This window comes from Oncorhynchus masou, chromosome 13 (assembly GCF_036934945.1).
Source record: "Oncorhynchus masou masou isolate Uvic2021 chromosome 13, UVic_Omas_1.1, whole genome shotgun sequence".
Classification (NCBI taxonomy): Eukaryota; Metazoa; Chordata; class Actinopteri; order Salmoniformes; family Salmonidae; genus Oncorhynchus; species Oncorhynchus masou.
The window spans coordinates 99452874-99474221 of NC_088224.1; the positions used below are offsets into that span (position 1 = coordinate 99452874).

At 45.9% G+C, this 21348-nt stretch overlaps 1 protein-coding gene across 1 annotated transcript in view; it reads right to left on the bottom strand.

The window, feature by feature from the left end:
- Nucleotides 1-21348, bottom strand: part of LOC135553265 (nectin-1-like) — a 197640-nt gene that overhangs the window by 58029 nt on the left and 118263 nt on the right. The window contains 1 exon segment of the mRNA XM_064985439.1: nucleotides 9354-9471. Coding sequence (XP_064841511.1) covers nucleotides 9354-9471 — 118 coding nt within the window.

Consider the following 21348-nt stretch of genomic DNA (forward strand, 5'->3'; position numbering starts at 1 on the left):
CACATCTCTTATCAAAACTCTTTAACACCCTAGTGGTCACAACTATTATCACACCCTAGTGGTCACATCTCTTATCACACCCTAGTGGTCACATCTCTTATCACACCCTAGTGGTCACAACTCTTATCACACCCTAGTGGTCACAACTCTTATCACACCCTAGTGGTCACAACTCTTATCACACCTTCACAACTCTTATCACACCCTAGTGGTCACAACTCTTATCACACCCTAGTGGTCACAACTCTTATCACACCCTACTGGTCACAACTCTTATCACACCCTAGTGGTCACAACTCTTATCACACCCTAGTGTTCACAACTCTTATCACACCCTAGTGTTCACATCTCTTATCAAAACTCTTTGACAGCCTAGTGGTCACAACTATTATCACACCCTAGTGGCCACATCTCTTATTACACCCTAGTGGTCAAATCTCTTATCACACCCTAGTGGCCACATCTCTTATCACACCCTAGTGGCCAATAAATAGGGGTATAGTGTCTACTATATACTGTATTCAATAAATAGGGGTCTATAGCGTCTACTATATACTGTATTCAATAAATAGGGGTATAGTGTCTACTATATACTGTATTCAATAAATAGGGGTCTATAGTGTCTACTATATACTGTATTCAATAAATAGGGGTCTATAGTGTCTACTATATACTGTACTCAATAAATAGGGGTCTAGTGTCTAATATATACTGTATTCAATAAATAGGGGTCTATAGCGTCTACTATATACGGTATTCAATAAATAGGGGTCTATAGTGTCTACTATATACTGTATTCAATAAATAGGGGTCTAGTGTCTACTATATACTGTATTCAATAAATAGAGGTATAGTGTCTACTATATACTGTATTCAATAAATAGGGGTATAGTGTCTACGATATACTGTATTCAATAAATAGGGGTCTAGTGTCTACGATATACTGTATTCAATAAATAGGGGTCTAGTGTCTACGATATACTGTTTTCAATAAATAGGGGTCTATAGCATCTACTATATACTGTATTCAATACATAGGGGCCTATAGCATCAACTACATACTGTATTCAATAAATAAGGGTCTATAGTGTCTACTATATACTGTATTCAATAAATAGGGGTCTATAGTGTCTACTATATACTGTATTCAATAGGGGTCTATTGCATCTACTATATACTGTATATATTGTATTCATTAAATAGGGGTCTAGTCTGGTTCATCCTTGGGAGCAATTTCCAAATGCCTGAAGGTACCACATTCATCTGTATAAACAATAGTACGCAAGCATAAACACCATGGGATCATGCAGCCGTCATACCGCTCAGGAAAGAGACGCAGTCTGTCTCCTAGAGATGAATGTACTATGGTGCGAAAAATTTCCATCAAGTCACCAAAACAACAGCAAAGGACATTGTCATGATGCTGGAGGAAACAGGTACAAAAGTACCTATATCCACAGTAAAATGAGTCCTATATCAACATAACCTGAAAAGCCGCTCAGCAAGGAAGAAGCCACTTCAAAAAAAAACATAAATAAGCCAGACTACGGTTTGCAACTGCACATGGGGACAAAGATCATAGTTTTTGAAGAAATGTCCTCTGGTCTGACGAAACAAAAATAGAACTGTTTGGCCACCGTTATGTTTGGAGGAAAAGGGGGAGAAGCTTGCAAGCCAAAGAACACCATCCCAAACGTAAAGAACGGGGGTGGCAGCATCATGTTGTGGGGGTGGCAGCATCATGTTGTGGGGGTGGCAGCATCATGTTGTGGGGGTGGCAGCATCATGTTGTGGGGGTGGCAGCATCATGTTGTGGGGGTGGCAGCATCATGTTGTGGGCGTGGCAGCAGCATGTTGTGGGGGTGGCAGCATCATGTTGTGGGGGTGGCAGCATCATGTTGTGGGGGTGGCAGCAGCATGTTGTGGGGGTGGCAGCAGCATGTTGTGGGGGTGGCAGCATCATGTTGTGGGGGTGGCAGCATCATGTTGTGGGGGTGGCAGCATCATGTTGTGGGGGTGGCAGCAGCATGTTGTGGGGGTGGCAGCATCATGTTGTGGGGGTGGCAGCATCATGTTGTGGGGGTGGCAGCATCATGTTGTGAGGGTGGCAGCATCATGTTGTGGGGATGGCAGCATCATGTTGTAGGGGTGGCAGCATCATGTTGTAGGGATGGCAGCATCATGTTGTGGGGATGGCAGCATCATGTTGTGGGGGTGGCAGCATCATGTTGTGAGGGTGGCAGCATCATGTTGTGAGGGTGGCAGCATCATGTTGTGAGGGTGGCAGCATCATGTTGTGGGGGTGGCAGCATCATGTTGTGGGGGTGCTTTGCTGCAGGATGGACCGGTGCACTTCACAAAAGAGATGGCATCATGAAGTAGGAAAATTATGTGGATATATTGAAGCAACATCTCAAGACATCAGTCAGGAAGTTAAAGCTTGGTTGCAAATGGGTCTTCCAAATGGACAATGAACTCAAGCATACTTCCAAAGTTGTGGCAAAATTGCTTAAGGACAACAAAGTCAATGTATTGGAGTGGCCATCACAAAGCCCAGAACTCAATCCTCTAGAAAATTTGTGGTCAGAACTAAAAAAACCTGACTCAGTTACACCAGCAGGAATGGGCCAACATTTACCAAACTTATTGTGGGAAGCTTGTGGAAGGCTACCCGGAACGTTTGACCCAAGTTAAACAATTTAAAGGCAATGCTACCAAATACTAATTGAGTGTATGTAAACTTCTGACCCACTGGGAATGTGATGAAATAAATAAAAGCTGAAATTAATCATTCTCTCTACTATTATTCTGACATTTCATTCTTAAAATAAACCGGTGATCCTAACTGACCTAGGACAGGGAATGTTTACTAGGATTAAATGTCAGGAGTTGTGAAAAACTGAGTTGAAATGTATTTGGCTAAGGTGTATGTAAACTTCCCACTTCCACTATATATAGCAGCTGGATTGATCGACTGCAGGACTGAAAGCCCAGAGGAGACAGACTGAGGACTCAGAATGTGAGACTGTACAGGGTGATTTCTGGGTGAAGGAATACGTGTATATTTCTATAGCTATGTGTATGCCTATATCCTGGTCTGGCTTTGTGTGTGTGTGTATATAGCTATGTGCCTATATCCTGGTTGTTCCGGCTCTGTCTTGTTCTGTCACAGCCTTCTGTCTGTGTGTCTGTGTGTGTGTGTGTGTGTGTGTGTGTGTGTGTGTGTGTGTGTGTGTGTGTGTGTGTGTGTGTGTGTGTGTGTGTGTGTGTTTAGCTCCTCGAGCAGCCCGGAGGAGCCTTCACAACACATTTGGAGTCTTGTTCCACCACAGCAATGTCCTCCAATCTGTCACCCAGCCTGCCCCTTCGTCTGTACACATAATTCTCTCTCTCTCCGCCTCCTCACCCCATCTTCTACATCCCTCTTTCTCCATTATCATCCCTCTCCTCCCTATCCTATGATATCATCCCTCTCCTCATCCTCCATATCCTATGATATCATCTCTCTCCTCATCCTAACATATCCTATGATATCATCTCTTTCCTCATCCTCCATATCCTATGATATCATCTCTTTCCTCATCCTAACATATCCTATGATATCATCTCTTTCCTCATCCTCCATATCCTATGATATCATCTCTTTCCTCATCCTCCATATCCTATGATATCATCTCTCTCCTCATCCTAACATATCCTATGATATCATCCCTCTCCTCATCCTCCATATCCTATGATATCATCTCTCTCCTCATCCTAACATATCCTATGATATCATCTCTTTCCTCATCCTCCATATCCTATGATATCATCTCTTTCCTCATCCTCCCTATCCTATGATATCATCCCTCTCCTCATCCTCCCTATCCTATGATATCATCCCTCTCCTCATCCTACATATCCTATGATATCATCTCTCTCCTCATCCTAACATATCCTATGATATCATCTCTTTCCTCATCCTCCATATCCTATGATATCATCTCTTTCCTCATCCTCCATATCCTATGATATCATCTCTTTCCTCATCCTCCCTATCCTATGATATCATCCCTCTCCTCATCCTCCCTATCCTATGATATCATCTCTTTCCTCATCCTCCCTATCCTATGATATCATCCCTCTCCTCATCCTCCCTTCCCTATGATATCATCTCTCTCTCTTCTACCCTCTCCAGTCTCCTCTTCCCCTGTAAAGAACCCTCTCTTCTATATACCCCCCCCCTCTTCCTCCATCCCTCTCTCATTAATACCCAGTGGTGGCAGGGCTACAGTGAGGTGAACACAATGGTCTATTAATCCGTTGACACCTTCCCTTACCCAGCCTTCAGTGAACAATTACTACGTTTATCTCTCAATTTCACTGTATAAATCTCTTCTTTTCCACCCAGTTATAGATGGTTGGCAAAGCTCCTCTGTTGTCAAAAGAGTTGTACTATGAAGAGCCAGAGAAAACAGCAGGACGAGGACGTCGGTACATTGAATTGCGTTTCTATGATGTCACATGGCTTGATATTTGGACTCTGGTGAGGTGTTTGTTTATGCTCACATAGCCAACCTATGCATGATTTGTTAGTGTGGATCAAACCAAGCATTGTTTACTGAGAGGAGCACTTATGGCCTGGAAAAAAACATGAACATCTCTCCTTTTTCATCTCAACATATTGCTGTGTGTATATTCTGCAGCACTGACACTTATCATTTGAAAGGTACTGATGTCAGCTCTTAGGCATGTAGTCCTAATCTATGGCTCCACCACTTAAACTGAAGCTAAAACTCCTCTCTCTGTCTCTCTCTCTCCCTCTCTCCCTCCCAACCTCTCTCTCTCTTATAGATGAAAACGCTTTTACGATCCCCCTCTAAAAACGGCACCCAAAAGAATAAGCACTTATTTTTTAACTTATTTAAAGTGCTTTGACAGGCTGGTCATGGCTCACATCAACAGCATCCTCCCGGACACCCTAGACCCACTCTAATTTGCATACAGCCCCAACAGATCCACAGATGACGCAATCTCAATCACACTCCACACTGCCCTTTCCCACCTGGACAAAAGGAACACCTATGTGAGAACACTGTTCATATACTACAGCTCAGCGTTCAACACCATAGTACCCACAGAGTTCATCACTAAGCTAAGGACTCTGGGACAAAACACCTCCCACACCCAACACTGGGGCCCCTCAATGGTGTGTACTTAGTCCCCTCCTGTGTTCCCTGTTTACCCACGACTGCATGTCCAAACACAACTCCAATGCTATCATTACATTTGCTGACGACACATCAGTGGTAATAAAATCAAATGTTATTGGACACATACACATGGTTAGCAGATGTTAATGCGAGTGTAGCGAAATGCTTGTGCTTCTAGTTCCGACAATGCAGTAATATCTAACAAGTAATCTAACAATTTCACAACAACTACCTTATACACACAAGTGTAAAGGAATGAATAAGAATATATACATATAAATATATGGATGAGCGATGGCCGAACGGCATAGGCAAGATGCAGTAGATGGTATAGAGTACAGTATATACATATGAGATGAGTAATGTAGGGTATGTAAACATTGTTTAAAGTGACACATTTATTACATCCAATTTTTAAATATTAAGGTGGCTGGAGTTGAGAATCAGTATGTTGGCAGCAGCCACTCAATGTTAGTGGTGGCTGTTTAACAGTCTGATGGCCGTGAGACATAAGCTGTTTTTCAGTCTCGGTCCCAGCTTTGATTCACCTGCACTGACCTCGGCTTCTGGATGGTAGATAAAAGTGGCTAGATATTGTAGATAAAATATATATTGTGAATAAAATACATTAGACACTGTCAATAAAATAGACTAGATACTGTAGATAAGAGAGAATATACAGTGCCTTGCGAAAGTATTCAGCCCCTTTGAACTTTGCGACCTTTTGCCACATTTCAGGCTTCAAACATAAAGATATAAAACTGTATTTTTTTGTGAAGAATCAACAACAAGTGGGACACATTCATGAAGTGGAACGACATTTATTGGATATTTCAAACTTTTTTAACAAATCAAAAACTGAAAAATTGGGCGTGCAAAATTATTCAGCCCCCTTAAGTTAATACTTTGTAGCGCCACCTTTTGCTGCGATTACAGCTGTAAATCGCTTGGGGTACGTCTCTATCAGTTTTGCACATCGAGAGACTGACATTTTTTCCCATTCCTCCTTGCAAAACAGCTCGAGCTCAGTGAGGTTGGATGGAGAGCATTTGTGAACAGCAGTTTTCAGTTCTTTCCACAGATTCTCGATTGGATTCAGGTCTGGACTTTGACTTGGCCATTCTAACACCTGGATGTTTATTTTTGAACCATTCCATTGTAGATTTTGCTTTATGTTTTGGATCATTGTCTTCTTGGAAGACAAATCTCCGTCCCAGTCTCAGGTCTTTTGCAGACTCCATCAGGTTTTCTTCCAGAATGGTCCTGTATTTGGCTCCATCCATCTTCCCATCAATTTTAACCATCTTCCCTGTCCCTGCTGAAGAAAAGCAGGCCCAAACCATGATGCTGCCACCACCATGTTTGACAGTGGGGATGGTGTGGTCAGGGTGATGAGCTGTGTTGCTTTTACGCCAAACATAACGTTTTGCATTGTTGCCAAAAAGTTCAATTTTGGTTTCATCTGACCAGAGCACCTTCTTCCACATGTTTGTCTCTTATCTGCAGTTTATAATCTCTTATCTACATTATCTAGTCTCCTTTATCTCTTTTATCTACAGTATCTCATCTATTGTAATCTACAGTATTTAGTCTTTGTTTCTACATGATCTAATCTGTGTTATCTACAGTATCTAATATATTTTAACTACAGTATATAGTCTTTGTTTCTACATGATCTAATCTATTTTATCTTCAGTATATTTTTATCTACACTATCTCGTCTCTTATCTACAGTATCTAATCTATTTTATCTACATTATATAATGTATCTACAGTATCTAATCTATTTCATCTACATTATATATTTTATCCACAGTAGCTGGACTCTTTTGTCTGCAGTTTAGTCTCTTATCTACAATATACAGTGCCTTGCGAAAGTATTCGGCCCCCTTGAACTTTGCGAACTTTTGCCACATTCAGTCGTATATTGCACAAATCTGGCCTTTATGGAAGAGTGGCAAGAAGAAAGCCATTTCTTAAAGATATCCATAAAAAGTGTTGTTTAAAGTTTGCCACAAGCCACCTGGGAGACACACCAAACATGTGGAAGAAGGTGCTCTGGTCAGATGAAACCAAAATTGAACTTTTTGGCAACAATGCAAAACGTTATGTTTGGCGTAAAAGCAACACAGCTCATCACCCTGACCACACCATCCCCACTGTCAAACATGGTGGTGGCAGCATCATGGTTTGGGCCTGCTTTTCTTCAGATAATAATGTGTGTGTTGTTTTTTACAGTCTCATTGTGCCTAAGCCTCCATCTCCAAGCCTAATCATCACTATATTGATGTGTAAACAAACTGAGATGAATGAATGAAACACTGATCGATACGGCAAGTGGGGGAAAATACACTGCTTAATGTTTTTAAACCCTGATTGGAGAACCAAAGAGGAATAAATTAGGTTCACCAGACCTCTCATATAACACAATTGAGTTGTGTCAGTTTCATTGCAGCGGTGAGGTGCATTAAGTCTTGAACAGGGTTTTTGAGAACGGCTTATGCTTTTAAAACACAGAATTAATAAATCCATTCATTTCAGACCACTTGTTCAACTATCATGAATTCCAAACCGTGGGCCCGTTTTACATGTAAATACAGTACCAGTCAAAAGTTTTAGAGCACCTACTCATTCCAGGGTTTTTCTTTCTTTTTTAAAAAACTGTTTTCTACATTGCAGAATAATAATGAAGACATCAAAACTATGCATTAAACACAAACGTGTTAAACAAATCAAAATATATTTTAGATTCTTCAAAGTAGCCACCCTTTGCCTTGATGACAGCTTTGCACACTCTTGGCATTCTCTCAACCAGTTTAACCTGGTATCCTTTTCCAACAATATTGAAGGAGATCCCACATATGCTGAGCACTTGTTGGCTGCTTTTCCTTCACTGCAGTTCAACTCATCCCAAAGCATCCCAATTGGGTTTAGGTCAGGTGATTGTGGAGGCCAGGTCATCTGGTAAAGCACTCCAACCCTCTCCTTGGTCAAATAGCCCTTACACAGCCTGTAGGTGTGTTGGGTCATTGTCCTGATATAAAACAAATGATAGTCCCACTAAGCGCAAACCAGATGGGATGGCATATCGCTGCAGAATGTGGTGGTAACCATGCTGGTTAAGTATGCCTTGAATTCTAAATAAATCACAGACAGTGTCACCAACAAAGCACCCCCACACCTCCTCCTCCATGCTTCACGGTGGGAACCACATGTGGAGATCATCCATTCACCTACTTTGAGTCTGAAAGACACGGTGGTTGGAACTAAATATCTCAAATACCTCAAATTAGACTGGTGGAAACAGATTTCCACCGGTCTATTGTTCATTGCTCGTGTTTCTTGGCCCAAACAAGTTTCTTCTTATTGGTGTCCTTTAGTAGTGGTTTCTTTGCAACAATTTTACCATGAAGGCCAGATTCACACAGTCTCCTCAGAACAGTTGATGTCCAGATGTGTCTTTTACTTGAACTCTGTAAAGCACTTATCTGTAAAGCACAATTGGAGGTGCATTTAATTGCCGCTTTCTGAGGCTGGGAACTCTAATGAACTTATCCTTTGCAGCAGAGGTAACTTTGGGTCTTCCTTTCCTGTGGCGGTCATCATGAGAGCCAGTTTTCATCATAGCGCTTGATGGTTTTTGCAATTGCACTTTAATTATTATTATTTTTCAAAGTTTTTGACATTCTCCAGATTGACAGACCTTCATGTCTTAAAGTAATGATGGACTGTTGTTTCTCTTTGCTTATTTGAGATGATCTAGTCATAAAATGGACTTGGTAATTTACCAAATAGGGTTTTGTATACCACCCCTAACTTTTCACAACACAACTGATTGGCTCAAACGCCAATCAAAGAAATTCCAAATTGGTTAATACATGTTTCCTGTTTGTGTTATTTCATCATTTTGATGTCGTCACTATTATTCTACAAAAGTAAAAATAAAATAAAAACCTTGAATGAGTAGGCGTGTCCAAACTCTTGACTGGTGCTGTTTATGAAAAAAAAATAGATTTCATACAACAATGTGCATCAAGTCTTTAAGTCTTGAACAAGTTTTGTAGAATGTATGTTACCTACACTTCAAGCTTTCTTTGTACCCCCTACCCATTTCAAACAGACAACCTGGACCTGTGAACAGAAGGTCGAAAGAAGACTTACACTTTCCACTGGTAGACGGTAACAGGAGGGTTAGCGTCAGCATTGCAGGTGAGGCTGACATCCTGACGGTCCAGGTACCAGTTACCATCGAAGCCCTCGATCTTCACCTCCGGTTCATCTGTCAGAGAGAGAGAGAGAGATGTTGTCAGAATAGTACAGTATGTTTCTCATTCCACAACGCTGACTCGAGCCTTGTTATGTTTGCATTTTCATCCATTTCTCTAGAGGATCACCACACTGCCCTCTAGAGATCACCACACTACCCTCTAGAGATCACCACACCACTCTCTAGAGATCATCACACTGCCCTCTAGAGATCATCACACTACCCTCTAGAGATCACCACACCACCCACTAGAGCTCACCACACCACCCTCTAGAGATCATCACACTACCCTCTAGAGATCACCACACCATCCACTAGAGATCATCACACTACCCTCTAGAGATCACCACACCACTCTCTAGAGATCATCACACTACCCTCTAGAGATCACCACACCACCCACTAGAGATCACCACACTACCCTCTAGAGATCACCACACCACCCTCTAGAGATCATCACACTACCCTCTAGAGATCACCACACCACCCACTAGAGATCACCACACTACCCTCTAGAGATCACCACACTACCCTCTAGAGATCACTACACTCCCCTCTAGAGATCACCACACCACCCTCTAGAGATCACCACACCACCCTCTAGAGATCACCACACTACCCTCTAGAGATCACCACACCACCCTCTAGAGATCACCACACCACCCTCTAGAGATCACCACACTACCCTCTAGAGATCACCACACTACCCTCTAGAGATCACCACACCACCCTCTAGAGATCACCACACTACCCTCTAGAGATCACCACACCACCCACTAGAGATCACCACACTACTCTCTTGCTGCTGGATCCAAGATGGCGTAGCAGTCAGACGTCTTGTCGTCTCGTGTCCCTTGTATATATCGTTTTGTTTTTTAAAACATATTTTTCTTTGCATATCTTTTAAAACATTTTGCTAAACCGCAACTTCTAAATACTCTCCTGCAACCCGCCTCACCCAATGTAGCTCGGATCGGCTTTTTTTTCTAAAGTATTTATATTTTTTTCGGATCCGGAACCCCTCAACCGAAGCTAGCCAGCTAACTATCAGCTATCAGTCAGCAAACCATTGCTAGCGGTCTTCAGCTAACCGGTCATCAGCTAACCTTTAGCGCGGAAAGCTCTCGCCAGTTCGAACAACGCGACTCTAACCAGAGCATAATGGACCTATTTTTTTTATTTTTTTCCCCGGATTCCCACCGCAAACGGAACATTTTCAGCTGGATCTTCACAACTAGCTAACTGCATCCCCGGATGATTACTCCTGGCTATCGTTTCCATCCATTTAGCTTGAAGCTAGCCCGGACAGAGTTCCTGTGCTACTCCCGAAGAATACTCCTGGGCTACAATATCCACGACTGGTCTATCGATGTCACCGCATGAAGAGGCATAAACAGACTCACCCCATCGCTAACTTTCTAGCCCTTGCTATCTCCTTGCTTGCTAATTCGGCCTGCTAACTGCTAGCTTGTTTAGCCCTGGTCTGCCAACTGCTACCTTGTTCAGCCCCGGCCTACTAACTGTTAGCTTGTTAGCACAGGCCTGCTAACCGTCTGAATCTCCGCGTCCCAACCACTCACCGGACCCATATTCACTTTCAATCTCTTTTCGATTTTTAATTCGATTATACCTTCCGGTAACCTGCCTCACCCAATGTGATACGGAATCGCTATTATTTTTAATTTTTAGAACACATTCAAGAACATCCAGAAGCTAACCAGCTAACTAGCTATTTAGTCATTGTTAGCCACCGCTAACGGCCTTTATCTTCTGCACAGCCAGCCAGTTGTCTTAACCTGGATAATACTCGCCAGTCTAGCTTCCCTGCTCCACCCACCGCTGCCCCCTGGACACTGAACACTTGGCTACATAGCTGATGCATGCTGGACTGTCCATTAATCACGGTACTCCATTCTGCTTGTTTATGTTTTATCTGTCGGCCACAGCCGCACTCAGGCTCTGTGTGTAGTTAATCCAACACTCCCTGCCTAGTCAACGCCATTTTACCTGCTGTTGTTGTGCTAGCTGATTAGCTGTTGTTGTCTCACCTACTGTTTTAGCTACTGTTTTAGCAAGCTCTCCCAACTCAACACCTGTGATTACTGTATGCCTCGCTGTATGTCTCTCTCAAATGTCAATATGACGTGTATACTGTTGTTCAGGTTAGTTATCATTGTCTTAGTTTACAATGGAGCCCCTAGTTCCACTCTTCATACCCCTGATACCTCCTTTGTCCCACCTCCCACAAGTGCGGTGACCTCACCCATTACAACCAGCATGTCCAGAGATACAACCTCTTTCATCATCACCCAGTGCCTGGGCTTACCTAAGCAGTACCCGCACCGCACCATACCCCTGTCTGCGCATTATGCCCTGAATATATTCTACCATGCCCAGAAATCTGCTCATTTTATTCTCTGTCCCCAACGCTCGAGGCGACCAGTTTTGATAGCCTTTAGCCGCACCCTCATACTACTCCTCCACTGTTCCGCGGGTGATGTGGAGGTAAACCCAGGCCCTGCATGTCCCCAGGCACCCTCATTTGTTGACTTCTGTGATCGAAAAAGCCTTGGTTTCATGCATGTCAACATCAGAAGCATCCTCCCCAAGTTTGTTTTACTCACTGCTTTAGCACACTCCGCTAACCCTGATGTCCTTGCCGTGTCTGAATCCTGGCTCAGGAAGGCCACCAAAAATTTGGAGATTTCCATTCCCAACTATAACATTTTCCGTCAAGATAGAACTGCCAAAGGGGGAGGAGTTGCAGTCTACTGCAGAGATAGCCTGCAAAGTAATGTCATACTTTCCAGGTCCATACCCAAACAGTACGAACTACTAATTTTGAAAATTACTCTCTCCAGAAATAAGTCTCTCACTGTTGCCGCCTGCTACAGACCCCCCTCAGCTCCAAGCTATGCCCTGGACACCATTTGTGAATTGATCGCCCCCCTTCGAGCTTCAGATTTTGTTCTGTTAGGTGACCTAAACTGGGATATGCTTAACATCTCGGCAGTCCTACAATCTAAGCTAGATGCCCTCAATCTCACACAAATCATCAAGGAAACCACCAGGTACAAACCTAAATCTGTAAACAAGGGCACCCTCATAGACGTCATCCTGACCAACTGGCCCTCCAAATACACCTCCGCTGTCTTCAACCAGGATCTCAGCGATCACTGCCTCATTGCCTGTATCCGCTACGGAGCCGCAGTCAAACGACCACCCCTCATCACTGTCAAACGCTCCCTAAAACACTTCTGTGAGCAGGCCTTTCTAATCGACCTGGCCCGGGTATCCTGGAAGGACATTGACCTCATCCCGTCAGTTGAGGATGCCTGGTCATTCTTTAAAAGTAACTTCCTCACCATTTTAGATAAGCATGCTCCGTTCAAAAAATGCAGAACTAAGAACAGATAAAGCCCTTGGTTCACTCCAGACCTGACTGCCCTCGACCAGCACAAAAACATCCTGTGGCGGACTGCAATAGCATCGAATAGTCCCCGCGATATGCAACTGTTCAGGGAAGTCAGGAACCAATACATGCAGTCAGTCAGGAAAGCTAAGGCCAGCATCTTCAGGCAGAAATTTGCATCCTGTAGCTCCAACTCCAAAAAGTTCTGGGACACTGTGAAGTCCATGGAGAACAAGAGCATCTCTTCCCAGCTGCCCACTGCACTGAGGCGAGGTAACACGGTCACCACCGATAAATCCATGATTATCGAAAACTTCAACAAGCATTTCTCAACGGCTGGTCATTCATGCCTTCCGCCTGGCTACTCCAACCTCGGCCAACAGTTCCGCCCCCCCGCAGCTACTCGCCCAAGCCTCTCCAGGTTCTCCTTTACCCAAATCCAGATAGCAGATGTTCTGAAAGAGCTGCAAAACCTGGACCCGTACAAATCAGCTGGGCTTGACAATCTGGGCCCTCTATTTCTGAAACTATCCGCCGCCATTGTCGCAACCCCTATTACCAGCCTGTTCAACCTCTCTTTCATATCGTCTGAGATCCCCAAGGATTGGAAAGCTGCTGCAGTCATCCCCCTCTTCAAAGGGGGAGACACCCTGGACCCAAACTGTTACAGACCTATATCCATCCTGCCCTGCCTATCTAAGGTCTTTGAAAGCCAAGTCAACAAACAGGTCACTGACCATCTCGAATCCCATCGTACCTTCTCCGCTGTGCAATCTGGTTTCCGAGCTGGTCACGGGTGCACATCAGCCACGCTCAAGGAACTAAACGATATCATAACCGCCATCGATAAAAGACAGTACTGTGCAGCCGTCTTCATCGGCCTTGCTAAGGCTATCGACTCTGTCAATCACCATATTCTTATCTTGACTCAGTAGCCTTGGTTTTTTTGATTACTGCCTTGCCTGGTTCACCAACTACTTTGCAGACAGAGTTCAGTGTGTCAAATCGGAGGGCATGCTGTCCGGTCCTCTGGCAGTCTCTATGGGGGTGCCACAGGGTTCAATTCTCGGGCCGACTCTTTTCTCTGTATATATCAATGATGTTGCTCTTGCTGCGGGCGATTCCCTGATCCACCTCTATGCAGACGACACCATTCTATATACTTCCGACCCGTCCTTGGACACTGTGCTATCTAAGTTCCAAACAAGCTTCAATGCCATACAACACTCCTTACGTGACCTCCAACTGCTCTTAAACGCCACACCCTAGAGATCACCATACTACCCTCTAGAGATCACCACACTACCCTCTAGAGATCACCACACTGCCCTCTAGAGATCACCACACCACCCTCTAGAGATCACCACACCACCCTCTAGAGATCACCACACCACCCTCTAGAGATCACCACACCGCCCTCAAGAGATCACCACACCACCCTCTAGAGATCATCACACTACCACCTAGATATCACCACACCACACTGCCCTCTAGAGATCACCACACCACACCACCCTTGAGAGATCACCACACCCTAGAGATCACCACACTCCCCTGTAGAGATCACAACACTACCCCCTAGAGATCACCACACCACCCTCAAGAGATCACCACACCACCCTCTAGAGATCCCCACACCACCCTTTTGAGATCACCACACCACCCTCTAGAGATCACCACACTACCCCCTAGATATCACCACACCACACTGCCCTCTAGAGATCACCACACCACACCACCCTTGAGAGATCACCACACCCTAGAGATCACCAAACTCCCCTGTAGAGATCACCACACCACCCTCTAGAGATCACCACACCACCCTCTAGAGATCACCACACCACCCTCTAGAGATCACCACACCACCCTCTAGAGATCACCACAGCACCCTCTAGAGATCACCACACCACCCTCGAGAGATCGCCACACCCTAGAGATCACCCACTCCCCTGTAGAGATCACCACACTACCCTCTAGAGATCACCACACTGCCCTTTAGAGATCACCACAGCACCCTCGAGAGATCGCCACACCCTAGAGATCACCACACTGCCCTCTAGAGATCACCACACTACATTACCCCCAAAAGATCACCACACTACGCTCTAGAGATCACCACACCACAACACACTCTAGAGATCACCACACTTCCCCCTAGAGATCACAACACTACCCCCTAGAGATCACCACACCACACTGCCTACTAGAGATCACCACACCACCCCCTAGAGATCAACACACTACCCACCCCCTAGAGATTACCACACTACCCCCTAGAGATTACCACACTACCCCCTAGAGATCACCACAACACCCTCTAGAGATCACCACAACACCCTATAGAGATCACCACACCACCCTCTAGATATCACCACAACACACTCTAGAGATCACCACACTTCCCCCTAGAGAACACCACACTACCCCCTAGAGATCACCACACCACACTGCCCTCTAGAGATCACCACACCACCCCCTAGAGATCACCACACTACCCACCCCCTAGAGATTACCACACTACCCCCTAGAGATCACCACACTACCCCCTAGAGATTACCACACTACCCCCTAGAGATCACCACACTACCCTGTTACTTCCGGCGCCGACAGAGATGGCCGCCTCGCTTCGCGTTCCTAGGAAACTATGCAGTTTTTTGTTTTTTTATGTGTTATTTCTTACATTAGTACCTCAGGTCATCTTAGGTTTCATTACATACAGCCGAGAAGAACTACTGTATATAAGATCAGCGTCAACTCACCATCAGTACGACCAAGAATATGTTTTTCGCGACGCGGATCCTGTGTTCTGCCTTACAAACAGGACAACGGAATGGATCGCATGCAGCGACCCCAAAAACGACTCCGAAAAAGAGGGAAACGTAGCGGTCTTCTGGTTAGACTACGGAGACGGGCACATCGTGCCCCACTTCCTAGCATTCTTCTTGCCAATGTCCAGTCTCTTGACAACAAGGTTGATGAAATCCGAGCAAGGGTAGCATTCCAGAGGGACATCAGAGACTGTAACGTTCTGTGCTTCACGGAAACATGGCTCACTGGAGAGACGCTATCCGATGCGGTGCAGCCAACGGGTTTCTCCACGCATCGCGCAGACAGAAACAAACACCTTTCTGGTAAGAAGAGGGGTGGGGGTGTATGCCTTATGGCTAACGAGGCATGGTGCGATGAAAGAAACATACAGGAACTCAAATCCTTCTGTTCACCTGATTTAGAATTCCTCACAATCAAATATAGACCGCATTACCTACCAAGAGAATTCTCTTCGATTATAATCACAGCCGTATATATCCCCCCCCCAAGCAGACACATCGATGGCTATGAACGAACTTTATTTAACTTTTTGCAAACTGGAAACCATTTATCCGGAGGCTGCATTCATCGTTGTTGGGGATTTTAACAAGGCTAATCTGAAAACAAGACTCCCTAAATTTTATCAGCATATCGATTGCGCAAACAGGGGCGGAAAAACCTTGGATCACTGTTACTCTAACTTCCGCGACGCATATAAGGCCCTGCCCCGCCCCCCTTTCGGAAAAGCTGACCACAACTCCATTTTGCTGATACCTGCCTACAGACAAAAGCTAAAAAAAGAAGCTCCCACGCTGAGGTCTGTCCAACGCTGGTCCGACCAAGCTGACTCCACACTCCAAGACTGCTTCCATCACGCGGACTGGGACATGTTTCGTATTGCGTCAAATAACAACATTGACGAATACGCTGATTCGGTGTGCGAGTTCATTAGAACGTGCGTTGAAGATGTCGTTCCCATAGCAATGATTAAAACATTCCCTAACCAGAAACCTTGGATTGATGGCAGCATTCGTGTGAAACTGAAAGCACGAACCACTGCTTTCAATCAGGGCAAGGTGTCTGGTAACATGACTGAATACAATCAATGCAGCTATTCCCTCCGTAAGGCTATCAAACAAGCTAAGCGTCAGTACAGAGACAAAGTAGAATCCCAATTCAACGGCTCAGACACAAGAGGCATGTGGCAGGGTCTACAGTCAATCACGGACTACAGGAAGAAATCCAGCCCAGTCACGGACCAGGATGTCTTGCTCCCAGGCAGACTAAATAACTTTTTTGCCCGCTTTGAGGACAATACAGTGCCACTGACACTGCCTGCAACGGAAAAATGCGGTCTCTCCTTCACTGCAGCCGAGGTGAGTAAAACATTTAAACGTGTTAACCCTCGCAAGGCTGCAGGCCCAGACGGCATCCCCAGCCACGCCCTCAGAGCATGCGCAGACCAGCTGGCTGGTGTGTTTACGGACATATTCAATCAATCCCTATACCAGTCTGCTGTTCCCACATGCTTCAAGAGGGCCACCATCGTTCCTGTTCCCAAGAAAGCTAAGGTAACTGAGCTAAACGACTACCACCCCGTAGCACTCACTTCCGTCATCATGAAGTGCTTTGAGAGACTAGTCAAGGACCATATCACCTCCACCCTACCTGACTCCCTAGACCCACTCCAATTTGCTTACCGCTCAAATAGGTCCACAATCTCAACCACACTGCACACTGCCCTAACCCATCTGGACAAGAGGAATACCTATGTGAGAATGCTGTTCATCGACTACAGCTCGGCATTCAACACCATAGTACCCTCCAAGCTCGTCATCAAGCTCGAGACCCTGGGTCTCGACCCCACCCTGTGCAAATGGGTACTGGACTTCCTGACGGGCCTCCCCCAGGTGGTGAGGGTAGGTAACAACATCTACTCCCCGCTGATCCTCAACACTGGGGCCCCACAAGGGTGCGTTCTGAGCCCTCTCCTGTACTCCCTGTTCACCCACGACTGCGTGGCCACGCACGCCTCCAACTCAATCATCAAGTTTGCGGACGACACAACAGTGGTAGGCTTGATTACCAACAACGACGAGACGGCCTACAGGGAGGAGGTGAGGGCCCTCGGAGTGTGGTGTCAGGAAAATAACCTCACACTCAACGTCAACAAAACTAAGGAGATGATTGTGGACTTCAGGAAACAGCAGAGGGAACACCCCCTATCCACATCGATGGAACAGTAGTGGAGAGAGAGCAGCAAGTTTTAAGTTCCTCGGCATACACATCACAGACAAACTGAATTGGTCCACTCACACAGACAGCATCGTGAAGAAGGCGCAGCAGCGCCTCTTCAACCTCAGGAGGCTGAAGAAATTCGGCTTGTCACCAAAAGCACTCACAAACTTCTACCGAGGCACAATCGAGAACATCCTGGCGGGCTGTATCACCGCCTGGTACGGCAACTGCTCCGCCCTCAACCGTAAGGCTCTCCAGAGGGTAGTGAGGTCTGCACAACGCATCATCGGGGGCAAACTACCTGCCCTCCAGGACAACAACACCACCCGATGTTACAGGAAGGCCATAAAGATCATCAAGGACATCTACCACCCGAGCCACTGCCTGTTCACCCCGCTATCATCCAGAAGGCGAGGTCAGTACAGGTGCATCAAAGCTGGGACCGAGAGACTGAAAAACAGCTTCTATCTCAAGGCCATCAGACTGTTAAAAAGCCACCACTAACATTGAGTGGCTGCTGCCTACACACTGACACTGACTCAACTCCAGCCACTTTAATAATGGGAATTGATGGGAAATGTTGTAAATATATCACTAGCCACTTTAAACAATGCTACCTTATATAATGTTACTTACCCTACATTATTCATCTCATATGCATACCTATATACTGTACTCTATATCATCGACTGCATCCTTATGTAATACATGTATCACTAGCCACTTTAACTATGCCACTTTGTTTACATACTCATCTCACATGTATATACTGTACTCGATACCATCTACTGTATCTTGCCTATGCTGCTCTGTACCATCACTCACTCATATATCCTTATGTACATATTCTTTATCCCTTTACACTGTGTATAAGACAGTAGATTAGGAATTGTTAGTTAGATTACTTGTTGGTTATTACTGCATTGTCGGAACTAGAAGCACAAGCATTTCGCTACACTCGCATTAACATCTGCTAACCATGTGTATGTGACAAATAAAATTTGATTTGATTTAGAGATCAGCACACCACCCTATAGAGATCACCACACCACCATCTAGAGATCACCACACCACACTGCCCTCTAGAGATCACCACATCACACTACCCCCTAGAGATCAACACACTACCCGCTAGAGATCACCACACCACCCTCTAGAGATCACCACACTTCGCCCTAGAGATCACCACACTACCCCCTAGAGATCACCACAACACCCTCTAGAGATCACCACACCATACCACCCTCTAGAGATCACCACACCACCCTCTAGAGATCACCACACCACCCTCTAGAGATCACCACACCACACTCTAGAGATCACCACCCCCTAGAGATTACCACACTACCCCCTAGAGATCACCACAACACCCTCTAGAGATCACCACACCATACCACCCTCTAGAGATCACCACACCACCCTCTAGAGATCACCACACCACCCTCTAGAGATCACCACAACACCCTCTAGAGATCACCACACCATACCACCCTCTAGAGATCACCACACCACCCTCTAGAGATCACCACACCACCCTATAGAGATCACCACACCACCCTATAGAGATCACCAAACCACCCTCTAGATATCACCACACCAACCTCTAGAGATCTCTACACTACCCTCTAGAGATCACCACACCCTAGAGATCACCACACCACCATCTAGAGATCAACACACTACACTGCCCTCTAGAGATCACCACATCACACTACCCCCTAGAGATCAACACACTACCCGCTAGAGATCACCACAACACCCTCTAGAGATCACCACACCACCCTCTAGAGATCACCACACCACCCTTGAGAGATCACCACACCCTAGAGATCACCACACTCCCCTGTAGAGATCACCACACTACCCCCTAGAGATCACCACACTACCCCCTAGAGATCACCACACTACCCCCTAGAGATCACCACACTACCCCCTAGAGATCACCACACTACCCTCTAGAGATCACCACACCACACCACCCTCTAGAGATCACCACACTACCCCCTAGAGATCACCACACTACCCCTAGAGATCACAAAACTACCCCCTAGAGATCACCACACTACCCCCTAGAGATCACCACACTACCCCCTATAGATCACCACACTACCCCCTAGAGATCACCACACTACCCTCTAGAGATCACCACACCATACCACCCTCTAGAGATCACCACACCACACTACCCTCTAGAGATCACCACACCACCCTCTAGAGATCACCACACCACCCCCTAGAGATTACCACACTACCCCCTATAGATTACCACACTACCCCCTAGAGATCACCACACCACCCTATAGAGATCACCACACCACCCTCTAGATATCACCCCACCAACCTCTAGAGATCTCTACACTACCCTCTAGAGATCACCACACCCTAGAGATCACCACACTACCCTCTAGAGATCACCACACCACCCTCTAGATATCACCCCACCAACCTCTAGAGATCTCTACACTACCCTCTAGAGATCACCACACCCTAGAGATCACCACACTACCCTCTAGAGATCACCACACCACCCTCTAGAGATCACCACACCACCCTCGAGAGATCACCACACCCTAGAGATCACCACACTCCCCTGTAGAGATCACCACACTACCCTCTAGAGATCACCACACCACACCACCCTCTAGAGATCACCACACTACCCTCTAGAGATCACCACACCACCCTATAGAGATCACCACACCACACCGCCCTCTATAGATCACCACACCACACCACCCTCTAGAGATCACCACACTACCCTCTAGAGATCACCACACCACCCTATAGAGATCACCACACCACACCGCCCTCTAGAGATCACCACACCACCCTCTAGAGATCACCACACTACCCCCTAGATATCACCACACCACACTGCCCTCTAGAGATCACCACACCACCCTCTAGAGATCACCACACTTCGCCCTAGAGATCACCACACTACCCCCTAGAGATCACCACAACACCCTCTAGAGATCACCACACCATACCACCCTCTAGAGATCACCACACCACCCTCTAGAGATCACCACACCACCCTCTAGAGATCACCACACCACACTCTAGAGATCACCACCCCCTAGAGATTACCACACTACCCCTAGAGATCACCACAACACCCTCTAGAGATCACCACACCATACCACCCTCTAGAGATCACCACACCACCCTCTAGAGATCACCACAACACCCTCTAGAGATCACCACACCATACCACCCTCTAGAGATCACCACACCACCCTCTAGAGATCACCACACCACCCTATAGAGATCACCACACCACCCTATAGAGATCACCAAACCACCCTCTAGATATCACCATACCACCCTCTAGAGATCACCACACCACACTACCCTCTAGAGATCACCACACCACCCTCTAGAGATCACCACACCACCCTCTAGAGATCACCACACCACCCTCTAGAGAT